This window comes from Siphateles boraxobius, unplaced genomic scaffold (genome assembly GCF_051911475.1).
Source record: "Siphateles boraxobius isolate OS27281-9 unplaced genomic scaffold, OSU_SipBor_1 90, whole genome shotgun sequence".
Classification (NCBI taxonomy): Eukaryota; Metazoa; Chordata; class Actinopteri; order Cypriniformes; family Leuciscidae; genus Siphateles; species Siphateles boraxobius.
The window spans coordinates 494489-511170 of NW_027509220.1; the positions used below are offsets into that span (position 1 = coordinate 494489).

Below are 16682 nucleotides of genomic sequence, written 5' to 3' on the forward strand. Positions count from 1 at the left end.
AAAAGGCTTTTATTTATTGAAGATGTATACTAAAATAAAAAACAAAAAGGCATTTTTCAGCAAAGTTTTGATCATTTTGGCCTTAGAAATTTGCACATCAAATGATACATTAGGCCAGTGGTTCTCAACTCCAGTCCTCGGGACCCACTGCTCTGCACATTTTTTATGTCTCCTTATTTAACACACCTGATTCAGATCACCAGCTCGTTAGGATAGACTCCTTGATCTGAACTGAGTGTGTCAGATAAGAGAGACATACAAAATGTGCAGAGCAGTGGGTCCGAGGACTGGAGTTGAGAACCACTGCATTAGGCTTTAATAAGGTTAAATAAATTCCTCAATCAAAATGTAATCTACTCAAAGCATCTATGAAAGCTGAAGTATATTTAGTTGAATGAGTTTACCTATTAACACAGTGGGCAGCGGTCAGCACCCACTGTTTGTTGATGAGAGAACCTCCACAGAAGTGACTGTGACTGCCATACAGAAGAAGGCTAGCCTGCCACGGCCAGCGTCCAGCTGAAGCGTTCTGACCTCCTACTATCCTGCTACTGGTGTTAAATGTGGTTCTCCCACACACCTGAGCACTGGGAGAATCATCTGAGGCTGCAAACACAAAAAACACAATGTTGTTTTATCCAACTTCTCCAGCAGTACAGCTGCAGACAGCGTCATGCTCCTCATTTGATGGAGATCCATGTTTAATTCCTGATTCAATATATGTAGCCTACATTTTATGTTATTACTATAATAAGTATTATCAAAAAAACAACAACTAAAAAACATGATGAAAAAGTTATCCTTTCCAACCCCACATAAAATATTGATAAATATGAAAAATTCCTGAGATTGCACTGCTGTATTCAAGCAGCTTAGGGCTGTGGAACGATTAAACGCGATCAATCGCATCCAAAACAAAAGTTTGTGTTTACATAATATATTTCTGTGTACTGTGTATAATTATACACAGTACACACACATACTGTATTATGTAAACACACACTTTTATTTTGGATGCGATTAATTGGGATTAATCGTTTCACAGCCCTACGAGCCAATCAAAAGGCACATGTCACATAAGATGACTTAATATTTCAATAAATAATAAAACTTAAGTAAATTACAAAACTTTATAAGTTATTGATAAGTACATTTAAGGGCAGGTTTCACAGACATGACTTAAGTCTAGCCCAAGACTAAAATGTAATTTAGAGCTGTTTTAACGGAAAGAAACTTGCTCTGACATATCTTAAAATATATCAGTGCCATTGTTTTGTCTTAAGATTCACACCAGTAATGTCTTTTTCTAAGGCACATTTTTAAAAGCTGCTTAAATGTCATAATTTAACTAAGGTCTAAGCCTGGTTTAATCTAAACCCTGTCTGTGAAACTGGGCCTAAATGATTAATAAGTTAATCTTTTGAAATTTTAGATGGAAAAAACCCACCAACAAAGACTTCTGCACAAATCATGTAAATTCAAAAGATTCAAAACAACAAATCTTAATAAATAGGGGAGAGTTTTCAGCACTGATATATTTCACCAACAATAATCATAATCAATTATTAAAGGTAAAAATATAATTTGTTGTTTAGGAAGTTGCATTCAAAAATCTGAGGGCACAAGTGCCAGTTTGAATGTACTTCTGCTATAGATATATTATTTGCAAAATGTTTTCACCAAGAACAGAGGTATCACTTATTTTACTATATAAACAAAATTGTCAATGTAAATGTTACATCTACCAGATTGAGTGCCCTTGATTTTCACCAGAGGAAACCTCCCTTTTCTGATTACTGACACCTGTTTCCCATTACCCTTGTAAACTCTGCCCATATAAGCCCTGTTTATTCAATCACTTGCCTAGTGTCATACTGAATTTCTAAGAAACGCCTTTGGTTTCCTGTTTTTGGTTTTACCCTGCTGGCATGTTTCTTGTGGATTTTAAAGAAACATACAAATGCATGTTTTGAGACACCATTTATAAAATTAGACATCTGAAACTGAGATAAAGGGCACATTTCATTAAGACATGTCTTCACCATTTCTTTCTGATGAATTGTCGACACGAAATACCCATCTACCCGTGACGTTGACATTGCTTGTGTATGGGAGGTTTGTGATGTCGGGAACAGGAATTGAAAAGAAATTGGTAGAGTAAATTGTGTCGTATCCAGACTGTTAATTAAGAAAGCACAAAGAAAAAGATCCATTAAATCCAAAAACACTTCACACTACTAAAGATCATAAACTATTAGCACATTTTCCACACTGCTTTACCTCTGCAGCATAGGTGGAGGTGATATGATCATAATGCATGAGTGTAAACGACAGGTTTTTTCCAGACACCAAAACCACTTGGAAGGTCGACTCCTGGAAGAGACCGGGAATTCCTCATTAATACAAGCATCATTCTGGATATTCCATACATTTCAGTTCAATTAAAATATTATGCAATAAAAGTGCATGATAGTTGAATGAAAAACGTACTGCCTCTCTGTATCCATAGTACGGTACTTTATCCCATGTAGCAATAAAAACCCATGAGGCAGAGAAGTTCAAGTTGGGGTAATATTGGTTTATGTTTCTCGAAGCCCGATTCAAGAGATGACCATCTGTTACTTGTCGGTAAGAGATGGTTCCTTTCCTACTATTATCAATGTCTGTCCACAGTGGAGCGATGATGTCTCTAGTCGAATATGCAGGAAAATAATCAGGATACCACTGGTAAAGTGGCTCATCAAAGGTCAGGTCTCCGTTATTATTCACCTGTAGGATCAAAATATGTTATCTGGATTTTCAAGTAACATTTTCATGAGGAATATATATTAATGAATGTCATTAATGAATGCTTCTTACAAATATTTTGTCATATACATGGCCAAAGTACACAAATGGCTGCCGCAAGGGGATCGGTGGAGAACTTCCATCACCCGACTGTGGGTTTTTCTCATCCTCTACATCTCCATATGGGTAGAATATTCCTAATATTCCCAACGGTATTATTATGAGTGTTTAAAGTTTTGAAGGAGGATATTTTATAATGCCTACATTTGTTTTCATGTTATATTTCATGACTATTTATCAAACAATCTGATATTCTTTCTATTAAACAGTGACGTTACCCTCCTCAGGCCCGCCATCAACACGAAATGCCCATCGCCCCGGCACATCCACATTGCTGGAGTTAGAGAGTTTATTTTCATCAGGCACAGGTATTGAAAAATAATGTGTTGAGTTTATTGTGTCATAACCAGCCTGAGTAAACAAAAAAAAAAAAACATGATAATAATAATTAATCAACCAGTAGACCAAGACATTTATTTAAGGTCTGAGCCTAAAAGATTTGTAACAGGATTCTTATTCTATCCAACCTGAAACCGTTGATCTGTAGAGGAGATATTTCCGTAGTTCATCATGACAAAAGACAGAGAGCCACCAGAGACCAAAACAACTTGAAAAGATGAACTCTGTAACAGAAATACTACTGTTGAATCAGACCGAATGCATTATTGTTATAAACAGCAGCTATGCTAATAATTTCCCATCTGCTTTTCTGCCTCTATCTCGGGACGCTAGTCCCGAGGTAAATAGCGTTCGTCAGCTCCAGTCTGTATCCAGCCTCTCACGGAGACTTCAGATGACCCAACACCTGCAATGAGATGACTAAACGCCTGTGAAGAGACGACTCGACGCCTGTGAAGAGACTACCCAACGCCGGCGATATGTTATGCCCTAAATGAATACATGATTAATTAACTGTATTTTTTTCTATGTACATTTCTGAAATGCACTTTCTGTAAAGCTGCTTTGAAACAATATGTATTGTGAAAAGCGCTATACAAATAAATTTGAATTGAATTGAAATAGAAAATTATCCTAATAGATTCATGCCGTTTTTATTCTTGATTAATTTGAACAGATTACTTTGTTTAATTTTATTTGCAGTGCCTTAAATAAAATATATTTATCTTCCAATTTTGTGCTTTGATATTCATAAACAGCTTTTCTATTACTTTTACCCACTTTTTTGAAGCGACATTTCAGTGAAATTTGTTGGCAAAAAGGTTCATTGTCTATTGAATTCACTCCTCACACAGAAGCAATTTTCTAAACAATAAGCTTTCTTTTTCTGATTTCGCCCTTGAAATTTTGCCAAGAAATCGTAAAAGTGTTATGTTGGTGAAACTCGAGAGGATCCAAATGCAGTGGAGTTTAAAAACAAATCAATAAAACGTAAAGAACAAGGAATCCAGAAACAAAACACAAGGAATCATGATCAAAGTAGCAGAACTGAGAAATCCAACGTATAACATCCACAGAGGGACAAAACCTGACAAAGAACACAGGGAACACAGGGGTTTAAACACCAGGGGCAAACACCAGGGGTAATAAGATGACAAAACACACAGGGGGACAATCAAGGACTAATTAACAGAAAAAACTACACAGGACTACAACATGTGGCACAGGAAACAGGAACAGAACAGGGCAGAAAGTAACCTAAAGGTCCACATAACAAAACACAAGGTTAAACAAAACTGGGAATACATAACAAAACCTGACAATACCTTTACTCTGTTAGTTTTACAACTATAGTTAAAATGTAGGCTATCTTAGTTTGGAACAATTTGGAAAGTTATGTTGGCCTAACATGGGTTTACCTGCATACTTAGAAAAATAAAAACATGTAAGAGAAAATAAAATTTGATCATTCTAATCCATCAACATGTCTGTTTAGAGACACCAAAATATATTGGAATTAAATCGATATACCCCAAATAATTTGAATAGTGCTTGGAAGACAAAAATTCAAAAAGACTTATAACATTAACATATTGGCTGGCTTACCGATCGTGAGTTGTTAAAGTATGGTACTGTATCCCATGTAGCAATGAACAGCCATGAGGCAGTGAAGTTCAGATTGGGAAAATACTGGTTTATGTTGTTTGAGGCTGCTAGTAAGAGTCCGCCTCTGGTGACCTGACGATAGGAGATGTTTCCAGTGACAGTGTTGTCCATGTTTGTCCACAGTGGAGCAATGATGTCTCTGTTGACTTGCGACAGTAAATAATTGGGTACCGGCTCTGAAAAAGGCCCATCGAATGTCAAATGCCCGTTGTTATTAACCTGAAGCAGAGATAAAACTATATTATAAAAGAGATTTGGCTTTACAATATATATTGGATACTGTACCCCATATACTCCATTTTGGAAAGTGAGGCATAAATGACATACCCCCCAAAAAATAAGGTTGCTGCTCATAAGTCATTCTGGATAGACACATAATCAACATATATTTAGAAAGATGACTCTTGGGAGTTTACAGTTCAAGACTCAGAATTACTCAGACTGTTATTAATATGGATATCCAGGATGCTGCACATTAGTGGTGGTTGAGGAGGTTCCCCTCCTTCTATGTAAAGTGCTTTGAGTGCAGAGAGAAGCGCTATATAAATGTAACACATTATTATTATTATTATTATGGAGATATATAAGCTCAAACATAAAAAACAATAGAAATATTAAGAATATAATTTTAAATGCATAAAAACTTATAACTTATATGAAACATTTTGTAAGACAATGTCATGTGAGTTTTTAGAGAAGGCTAAGATGCTAATAAAATATTTTATTGCCCTGTAAACACACATTTGCAGTCTATTGTCTAAGGTCTGGTGAGGCTATCATTCATTTTTCTATTGTTCTCACTCAACAAACTTTTCACACCTCCGCCGATATGAGACTTAATCTTCATTATTCTTTTATCATTATTCTTTTGTTTGTATTCAGCCATTTTTAGTCTTTATTCTGGTATTACGGCTTGCCAATCTACACAACTTTCATCTCACTATACAATAATCCACCAATTATCTGAAGTCTTTCTAGAAAACAAAACAAAAACACATATTCTTGGGACCTTGTGTGAATTTGTTTAACAAATTAGTTTATGGAATAGAATAGTTCCTGACGCGGTGCATTAGAGCTAAAATTAGCATCAAGCTACATAACACAATTTAAAAGATAAATATTACACTTTTACTCAACTCACTTTAAACCACCATCGAGTGTTGTATTAACTTCTGATTGCAATAATGTGGATATTAGTCATATAATGTTGAAATATATTATGTATAGCCTTTTACATGCAGCTAATCGCTACACTTGTTTAGCATTTATAATGTATAATGTATATTTGTTATAATGGAACCAAAATCTAAAGTTGATTTCTTTTTTAACAAATGGATAGTGTGTGATATTGTTTTATTTCACATTCATTTTATATGAGGTTTGCAATTTTATAAAAATGTATAAAATGCAGTTTAAAACTCAAAAGTTTTTAAAATAATTAGTATTAAATAAACTCATAATTAAAAAAAATATATAACATTATAAATAAATATATTTTTTAAGAAAAGACCATGTAAGAATGAGAATTCTTACATGCTTGTGTGTAATGTACAATTCATCATGAAATTTTGGTTTAAAAGCTGAAAAAGTAATATTGTTTTTATGATTTTAATATTGTTTTTATTATTGTTATAGAGACAATGAAACAATCAATTCAACAGATTATTTCAAAATTATGATTTTAATGGTTTAATATTGAAAATGCCTTTTGAGGAATAATTTAATGCTTTAAAAAATGTAAACACATCAACCTGCAGAAAATAATTGCAGAAAATCCTCAAATCCAGGAGAGCAAAGCTTGTTGCATCACACCCAAAAATGACTTGAGGCTGTAACACCTGTCGGAGGTGCTTACACTGAGTTAATGCTCTGAATAGTTATGTCAGTGCAGTATTTAACGTTTTATTAATTTGTTATCGCAAATCTGGTTTTTGCTTTGTCATTGTGTTATGGAGTGAATTGTGAATACCTTCTGAATGCAATGTACATACACACATACACACAATTTATGAAGACAATGTACTTACATAGGTCTGTCGATAAACACGTCCAAAATATACAAAGGGTTTTTCCAAGAATACTATTGGAGAGCTTCCATCATCTTGAGAGGGATTCTTTATGTCTCCATTTCCAATTGGGTAGAAAAGGCCTGAAACTATATAAATATATACATACATACACTTAAAAATGACATGAATTGGCTGAAATTTCGATCTCTTAACTACTTACTACACAATTTTGGGTAAACTTTCACTTTAATCCACACAACTTTTAATATTACAAATGTAAATGTAAAATAAACACTTCCTAAGTTTAATAAATGCTGTAAAAAATATTGTTGATTTTATTTCATGCAAGCTATACATTCACTAAAGCCGGGGAGGACACACGTAATGACTAGCTGAAACATTCCTAGACTGAACTGAACACACTTACAGAATGTTTCCAACGACTGGAGCAGATTTTAAACACGACTGTGAACACAGACTGAACGCAACTGTCTCTGACTCGGCGCGATTGGGCATGATCAGTCGATCAAATTACATTCATAAGGCCATCCTTAAAAATATTCTTGTTTGCCGTAACCCGACCGACCCTGTCATTTTAGGACCGACCCAATTTTTTTTTTTTCCCCTTTTAGTCCGACCGACTTGCCGGTTGTAACTTGCGTTAAGACCGACCGATTTTTTTTTACTCTTCAAACAACTAATACAAATAAAATAAAATAATATTAATTATATTTTAGTTAGTAGCCTATTGTGAAAGTTGCTTATGCCTACATACAAACGTAGGCTACGTTCTTTCTTTTAAATATAAAACCCGTGCGGCGTCATCGTCATATGATTGTTTACACCATTGGTTTACGCATGTCACACTATGGCTTTTACATTCGCTTCGTTTCATTCACTGTTCGCGCTTGGTAATGATTAGGGACGAGTACCGAAACCCGGTATTAAACGGGCCCTGGGGCTGAATTTCAGCCATTTCTATATATGATAATATTAAACCATTTGTCTGTGATGCAATTTTGCTATTCGCAGTCCAGAAGAGAGAGAGAGCGATCTCTAACGCGGAGCCACAGCGCTCACAACACACAACCCTGCTTAATGAGTGACAATGAGGACAGAACTAAACATTCAAATGTGGTTACACTTTAGATCTGGAATATTATTCTAATTTTATTTAAGATTTGGGCTTTCAGAGATTATAAAAAAAGATATTTGAGATGAAACCATTACTCTTTCTGTCTAGCGCAACTTCCTTCCCTTCACAGCGATGCGCTGTCATTTCTTCCTAAAACTCAAACATACTGTCAGAATCAGCACGATCGGTGATTTTTGTAAAATGCAGACTCTACTGTTGCTAAATTGCGGACGCGTTTAATCATTAAAAGAGCTATTATAAGCACAAAAACGCAAGAGACGCTGTTCACAAGGCGACGCGCGCTCCGAAATGGACTGCAACGAGACAAGAAAAGTATACTTAACTTTGGGCTTCATGTTCGCATCTAAACTCTCAAATATACATAAAATATAAAAATGACCAGCTCTGAGATTCACTGAAACCCAGTTTATGTCTTAAATGGACGTAAATAGTTGGGAGAAAATGATGGTGCATCAGTCACCTATCAGATCTGCACTCGGTCTTAAAGGGGCAGCGTCTAATAAACCTGTGACGATTGAGCCATTAATGCGAATCAAACTACAAAAGGCAGAGAAAATCACTCACAGCTCTTGAATGAATAACTTAAACTTTAATAAGCATTAATCTATCTATGATAAACTATGCAGTGTTATTTTACATTTGAATACTAAATTAAATTTCTTTTCAGACAGAAACACTTACCTGAAAAGTAATTTTAGACCTTCCTGAAATTAAAGCTGTGTATATAATTTGTATCTTTGTTTAATTGTATTCTTTTTTTGAACATGTGTTTGTACTTGTTTTTGCTTATCGTGTCCTATGTATATAAAACAAAAAAGCCTGCACACTGCTGCATAACAAATAGCCTAGATATTTTATTCGTTTTGTTAATGCATTGATTATTCTTTTGCTATAGATATTTTACATTTCAAAATATAAAGCAAATGTTAATTATTACCCGAATATAAAAAAAAAACCCCAAAAAGAACCGATAAGAATACCATTAAAGTACCGGATCAATAAACAGTATCAGTAAGAGTAGTAATACCGTTAAAACCTTAATGATACCCATCCCTAGTAATGATGCAGTATAAAATGTTCGCGGTCACCGTTCAAAGTCATATGGGTTTGGGCACCATAATAAATGCATTCTAAAAAATGCATTAAAACATCTCGACACCGCTTTAACTTGGCACGAAGTTCTGGAAAAACTGTGCCCAGATCTTTTCCCCTCCCTTCTCCCCTGTCTAACAGTGATCGTGTCGACTGACCTGAAGGAAACCACTAAAATGTTGGTGGAGGAAACTCAAACTATTGAGGACGTCCTACAATTTGACCCTAAAATCAAAGTGGTTTCTTTTAAATTGAAATTTCAAAGTGAGCCACCACCACCGGCCTTTTTTTTTTTTTAACCAAAAATGTGTTTTAGGTGGACAGATCAATACAGTACACAGAACATGTAGGATGTTGGAAAATAACAATGTCTTTTCTGTTAACCAAATGCTTTTTAATATTCGCTATTACTTCAATGCAAGTGAACATGCTCGCCGTTATTTGTTGCTTAGTGACGTGTGTGTTCAAGTAAGCCAGAAATGCGCAGATTCTGCGCAATACGCTGTATTTAATATATCATGAGGACTCATAAGTTGCGTATTTGCGCTAAATCCGCGCAGATTTGGTTCCAAAGTTCATTTTTACCCTTATTTGGTGGGTTGGAGGGTGTTAATTTCAATCCCTGAATGTTGCACTCCTGTTTGTCATTGTGCACGAAACTTCACGCCAATAAATCATCAGAAATATTGTTGACTTGTGCGCGTCTCAAGCGCGTCTCAAGCTTTTTTTACATTGAATCTTGAAAAAAAATATATAAACCTACCTACCGACCCTTTTTTTTTTTTTTTTTTTGCTGTTACTGCAAACCAAAATATTTTTAAGGATGGCCTAATCGTCAACCGGCCTTACAGTTGTTAAGTGTGTCCTTGGCTTTACGCATAGAACCCGTTTTGTCCCCCGTTTTCACAACTACCTGTATTTTCTCCATTGCACAGAAAGCTGTTGTCCATATCTTCACCATCAGATTTAAAAGTCACAAATCCAATGTCCAGTCCATTAACATTTTCCAAGATCCAGTTTTGGAATTCCGATACTCTAGCATAAACGTCAGGTATTCCAGTGCTGCAAGGAATCCCAAAACTAGTGACACCAGCTAAGATCCATACAGAATCCTGCTTACACTGTAATGGACCACCGGAATCTCCCTAAAAAAATGAAAGAGAAGAACTTGAATTCATATAAAATATGAATTTAAAAGATAGCCTACCATATATATTTTGTCTGAAGAAAGCTTCCCGGAGGAAAAAAAGAGAGAGGGATCTCTTTAATATCTCAAATGTTTCTCCTAGACAGAAATGAGGTTACTTTAACATTAAATGGAGACTTTAGCTTGAGTCTCCCGTTCTCACACTTGTCTCCTGAGACAAAGACTCTAAAATATTTACATGTATACATATTTACAGTATGTATTTCATATAAATACACTGCAATCTTACTTTTAAAGTACATTAAGTACAACATTTGTTGAAGTCCAACTAAAGATATACTTAAGTGTATTTGATTGTACTAAAGTGGAACTATTGCAAGTAACGTATAGAGGGAATCTATTAACGTCACTTTCCCGCCAGAACACGCCCCCTCAGCCGGACTGAGTGGCAGAAGAGCAGCTGCGTGACTGGATTTAATAGGGGAAACTGCGAAAACGCAAGTAATACAAACGATTATCAGTTTAAACTAAAGATTGGACTCAATATAGTGTTCCTTACAACTTACTAAAGATCCAGTGATCCATGGATATTGACATGCAGGCAGGAATCGTGTTTCCTGACATTTATATGTGCCTGATTTTGACATACAGCAAATTTGCCTGTGAACGCTTTATATAAATACAATATAGGCAGGTCTAAATCCAGGTTATCACTTATATCAATGTTATATATATAATCATATCGTCTAGACTTAAAACTTGTATAGTTTTTTGTCAGTGTTTATTTAAAAATGTCAAATTATACAGAATATACAGTGGTAAATATTTGATTAATGAGTTGTCACTGCAATATATAACAATACAATATATAGAGAATGATTTTACCACTAAATTCAGAATATTGACACAAAAATTATAACTGCAAATCCACCTTTCGCTGCCTGGAGTCCAGTTGTTTCTATGAATTGCAGCGATCTATTTGCTTCTCTGTTCTGTAGCTTTCGGCAGTCTGTAAAAATATACCTCAGATTTCTTGTCAAATGTAGTTGTACAGTCAATCGTAAAGCTCGTTCCCGTTTTAGATGTGTTTTTTGTGTTTTTCACGGCATTCACGCTGAAAACCAATGCTGTCGCTCAGTCTTTTTGCCACTCAGTGTGGCGTGGCCTCAATCATTCCAGCTGACGGTGACGTCACGCGCATTCCCTCTATACTTTAGGTACACTTTAACCCTTTAAGGTACGCACCATGAAAAAAGCAAAGGAACAATTATTTCTTTGCATTTTTTATTCAATTATGATAACAGTAACAACAATCAAATTTTTTTTTAAATTAGACCCTACAGTATTTTAGATACAATCCTCTACCAAACGGTTGAGACGTCTGTTCATAATAAAATAATAATCTGTAATACAGTAACGTTACAGAAATTGTGAAAAAATGATATTGATCAAATATTTTTCATCAAATATGTAATTGAATAATATTAAAATTAATAATTTTAACAACACTAACCCTTTTGTTCATTGTAAATAGCTAATTTTACCAACATTAGCTAATATGACCAACACTACCATAAAAGGACAACTCAACCGTTTGGTAGAGCATGTTTTAAAAAAAATGTTTGACCTTTACAAGACTTATTTTTGTTTAATTAAGATACATAATTCTGTTTAACAACTCCTCTGAAACTATAATATGTCAACCAAATAGTCTTACCTTTAAAATTCCCGCCGATATGCGTCATCAAAGGAAGAGCAAATTTTCGCTGTGTCATGTGCTGTTTGAAGGAACACTGAAATGGCATGCTGCTCACAAACACGGTGCCATCTAGTGGATTTTTTTAGCATTGCACAACTACACCGAACGGTAGAGATGGCTCATTGAGGTTGAGTTAAGCTTGATGCATTTTTCAATAAAATATAGTGACTTAAAGTGTGGTCTACCAAATGGTTGAGTAGTACCTTAAAGGGTTAAATATCTCGCAAAGAATCTCTAACTTTAGAGGAGACTAAAATATGAGAGCTCAAGAGTCTCTAGCCAAGGAGAAAAATCTGAGCAGTATGTGATGCTGTTTGAGATCTCTACTGAACCTTTAGAGGAGACAAATATGAGACCACCAGAGTCTTTAGTTTAAAGGGGTCATCGGATGCCCATTTTCCACAAGTTGGTATGATTCTTTTGGGTCTTCATGTAAAGTTTGTAACATACTTTGGTTAAAATTCCTCAATGGTTGTGTAAAACAACACCCTTTTTACCTCCTGAAAAACAGCTCTGTTCACAGCGACCCGTTTCGGTGCATGTCTCTTTAAATGATAATGAGCAACTGCTCACCCACACCATTTCAATCAAACAAAATATACATGCATTATCATTGAAGATAAATTTAAACTAGTAACCCTTGATATTCTGAAATGTATAATGCTATTTAAATTATAGTTTCAGTATTTACAATACTGATTTTTTAAAACAATTTTCTCCTAAAGTAAAATTGAAGACATCTGAAGACAAACCTGATACCTAAATGAGACATAGGCCTATAAGAGAATCACCCCTTAGTATTCTGACTAGCATACTCTTGTCAGAGCCATAGCTTGTGGGCAGCACATCGACATCGAGACACAACTGCACCTCAGGAGAGGTTTGTGACAGGACAGGACACTGATTTCAGGGACAATATCAAGTGATATTAAGGAACAATATGGTCACACACATCTGGATCTGCTTCGTAGCAGTGCATGTTAAAGAAAACACCTTGGAAAGTTTGACAATAAATCACAATCAAGAATTCAACAATGTTGTGGGAACTGTTATAACTTACATAACATGCTCCTTTGCCTGTCTCTCCTCCAGCACAGATCATTGTCGGAGTGATTGTTATGTCCCAAAATGTAACGTCTTGAAACCTGCAGTCACACTCCTTATTCCCCACCACATTTACCTGCACTTCCTGCAGAGTTCCAGAATTGGGCTCAGCACCTAATTGTCATATCAAGAAAACAGGCTTTTAAGACATTCTGGTGAAAATATGTATCATTGTATAATACACTTACAGTACAGATTTAAAAATAATAATAATACGATTCAAATAAATGTTATTTTAATTAAATTAAATTAAATATAATTCTTGCCATTAAAATATATAAGAACTTTTAATTCCATTGACAACAGGAAACAACTTCCATGAAAAATAATCTCAAAATGTAATTCAGATGACTTTATATGACTTTATATTTCTGTTAACAAAATGTGACCTTTGTATGGAAGTAAAATAATGTCAAATGTTTTTGAAATAAAAAGCCTGTTGAATTGCACTACTTGAAAAAAAATAGGCATTGCATTAACCATGCTTGCATTTTAATGCATTGTATTTTTAGAGGGCTTGCATTTTTATGGGCTGAAATTCAACATGGTTGAATATTTAAGCTGTGAATATTTCAATTAAAAACATTTAAAACACAATTCCATTATTAAAAATTCAATAATCCATATTCACCCTTCATATTTCACTTCCAAAATATTCTAACTGTTTAAAAATACAACCTATAATATTCAACAGGCAATTTTCGGTTCATTTTATTTCGCTTTGCAAATTCGCTTCCACAAATTCAGTGGTTCAAATTCGACAGTAGATTCAACATTGACGCCCAGGAACTGCAGGAAAAGCAGCAGATTACCGATCGTAACCTCCATCTGCTGTTAGTCGATCTCACCAGCAGGGGGTGCAAGCACTTGTTGTTGACGAAGACCAGAAAAATTAGAGCAAGTCATTCATTCATAAAACTCATTTACAGCAATTTAAGTTTATTTGTGATTATTATGACGTCTGTTTATGTTAAATTCGGTGCCTTCACGGTTACTTTTCCTGTGTAGCCTACATGCATATTTCTCTACCGTGAACGAGATCATAATGTTATTCCCCGATGCGGATATACAGATCCAATGTTACATTTTTGAGGTTGACATATATTTCTCTTGGTTGTTTAGTTGCCTTAACTTTACATTGTGGCGATGTGCTGCATGCAGGCTATTAGGGTTTCCCTCAATACTTCAGGATTCCCCTGCTGGACATACAACGCTTAACGTAGCTTAATGGAGTATTGATGTAAAAGTCCAAACTCACTGGCAAGCAGAAGGACTCAGAATAACGCGCACAGCTGAGCCTTTCCCAGTGATAGACTGGCATAAAGATGGCTTGATGTTGGACATTCGCACATTTAGGGACCGTCTCTAAAGTTTATACGACTTTGGTATACACGTTTCTAACTTCAATAGCATTTGAATAGAACTACTTACAGTCATAAAACCAACTGTAAAGTGTTCATGTAGTGTCAGGCATAATGCGCACCCTTTGGATTTTTGATATTTATTCAAATAAATTTAAGTTTGCTATTGAAGTTAGAAACGTACATGCCAATGTTGTATGCAACTTTAGAGACGGTCCCTAAATGTGCGAATGTCCAATGTATATATATATATATATATATATATATATATATATATATATAGAGAGAGAGAGAGAGAGAGAGAGAGAGAGAGAGAGTACAATAGAATAGAAAGTGTTAGTATTAATTGATCAAGTGTTGATTTTATGCCAGTATATCACGAAACGCTCAGCATGAAACTTTGCACGTAAAGCAGCTTGATCTCATGCTGCAGTAACACAAGGTTTTCTTGTGAAAAAAAAAACATAATTGTTAGATTAAAAGACCTCAGTGAATCAGTCTGTTTCATGATGATTATAAAACCATCAACTGTTAACCATCATACGCCCTACGCCATGGGTCTCCCCCATTGTGACGCCACCCAAGCCGAAGGATCCGGACAAGGTTAGAATCTGTGTCGACGTGAGACAGGCCAACACTGCCATTCGACGTGAACGCCACATCACTCCCACCATGGACGATGTAATCCACGAGTTGAATGGAGCTACAGTCTTCTCCAAGCTTGATTTGACTGCCGGTTACCATCAGCTAGAACTCCACCCAGACAGCAGGTACATCACAACATTCACCACACACCTTGGTTTGAGACGATACAAGCACCTGAATTTTGGGATATCTTCAGCGGCGAAGGTGTTCCAGAATGCGATCTGCCAGACTCTGCAAGGTATCACAGGAGTGAAAAATCTGAGTGATGACATCATTGTGTATGGTAGAACACAGAAAGACCATGACGACAGCCTCAGAGCTGTGTTCCAGAGACTAAAAGACATAGGGCTCACACTCAACAGAAAGAAATGTGAGTTCAACAAAGCTGAACTCGAATTCTTTGGGTTCATCTTCTCAGCTGGTGGAATCTCAGCTGACCCCAAAAAAGTTGCTGCCATTCAACAGGCTAGCGATCCACAAGACCCGATTGAAGTCAGGAGTCTGCTTGGCATGGCGAATTACTGCGCTCGTTTTATCAAGGACTTTGCTTCCATCTCTGCACCACTACGTGAGCTGACCAGGAAAGACACACTGTGGCACTGGAACCCTGAGCACGCCAGAGCGCTACAGACGATCAAAGACACCCTGACTAGCAACACGGTAATGTCATACTTTGATCCAGCCAAAGACACAGAGCTTGTGGTGCATGCCAGTCCAGTCGGTCTAGGCGCCATTCTCTACCCAAAGAATCGAAAAGGAGAGAGGCACACGATAGCATACTGTGATGAGGTTCAGTGTGTGGAAGGAAGAAGACAGGGTCGGCTTGACTGGGACTCACACTTTATTAACTCAAAAATGAACGAAAAATAAATAAAAGTTGCGCTACACGCGCCTTCACCGTAGACACAGCTACAGCAACGTTCATAAAATACTCTTTCCACTGTATCAGTATTCAGTATCAAAATCAGCTCTTAGTCCATCAGCTCTCAGTAAAAGTGTCGCGTGCGAGTCCCAAGTCCTTCTCTCTCTCCCGCTCTCTCATTCCCAGTGGCTTATATGCAGTCTCTCCATGCCAATCACTGCAATCAGACACAGGTGTTCATCATCTGCACTTGACCTACTTACTCACCGCGGAGCTCACTGGCTCCTCTCTCGTTACAGACTTAGCAAAACCATGCCCCCCTTGCCACATTCCCCCACCGCCCGACTGAGGCCGGGGAGCCATCCAGCCTGCAGCCTCCCCCCCCCCCCCCCCCCCTCCTGGAGAGGAAGTCGGCCAGAGCAATTTGGGGACGCACCTGTCCGTGACCCAAGTGGAAGCCCAGATACCTTACTTCCACACGTCCAACCGCACACCCTCAAGGGTTGGCCGTGACCCCAGCCCTACTCAGCGTCTTCAGGACAGCACGCAAATGCTGCATATGACGCTGTCAGTCGTTACGATACATTATGATATCATCCAAGTAGGCAGCGGCATATGCAGCATGCGTCTGGAGAA

The 16682-nt window shown here is 36.6% G+C and overlaps 1 protein-coding gene across 1 annotated transcript in view; it reads right to left on the bottom strand.

Moving 5' to 3' along the window:
- The window catches only part of LOC143733093 (transmembrane protease serine 9-like), a 41992-nt gene that overhangs the window by 11607 nt on the left and 13703 nt on the right, over positions 1-16682 (bottom strand). The window contains exons 6-16 of the mRNA XM_077224652.1: positions 13135-13292; positions 10082-10313; positions 6939-7066; positions 4852-5130; positions 3375-3470; positions 3126-3258; positions 2860-2984; positions 2491-2769; positions 2281-2373; positions 2043-2178; positions 405-606 (exon numbers count right to left, since the gene is read on the bottom strand). Coding sequence (XP_077080767.1) covers positions 405-606; positions 2043-2178; positions 2281-2373; positions 2491-2769; positions 2860-2984; positions 3126-3258; positions 3375-3470; positions 4852-5130; positions 6939-7066; positions 10082-10313; positions 13135-13292 — 1861 coding nt within the window. The remainder of the gene's footprint in view (positions 1-404; positions 607-2042; positions 2179-2280; positions 2374-2490; positions 2770-2859; positions 2985-3125; positions 3259-3374; positions 3471-4851; positions 5131-6938; positions 7067-10081; positions 10314-13134; positions 13293-16682) is intronic.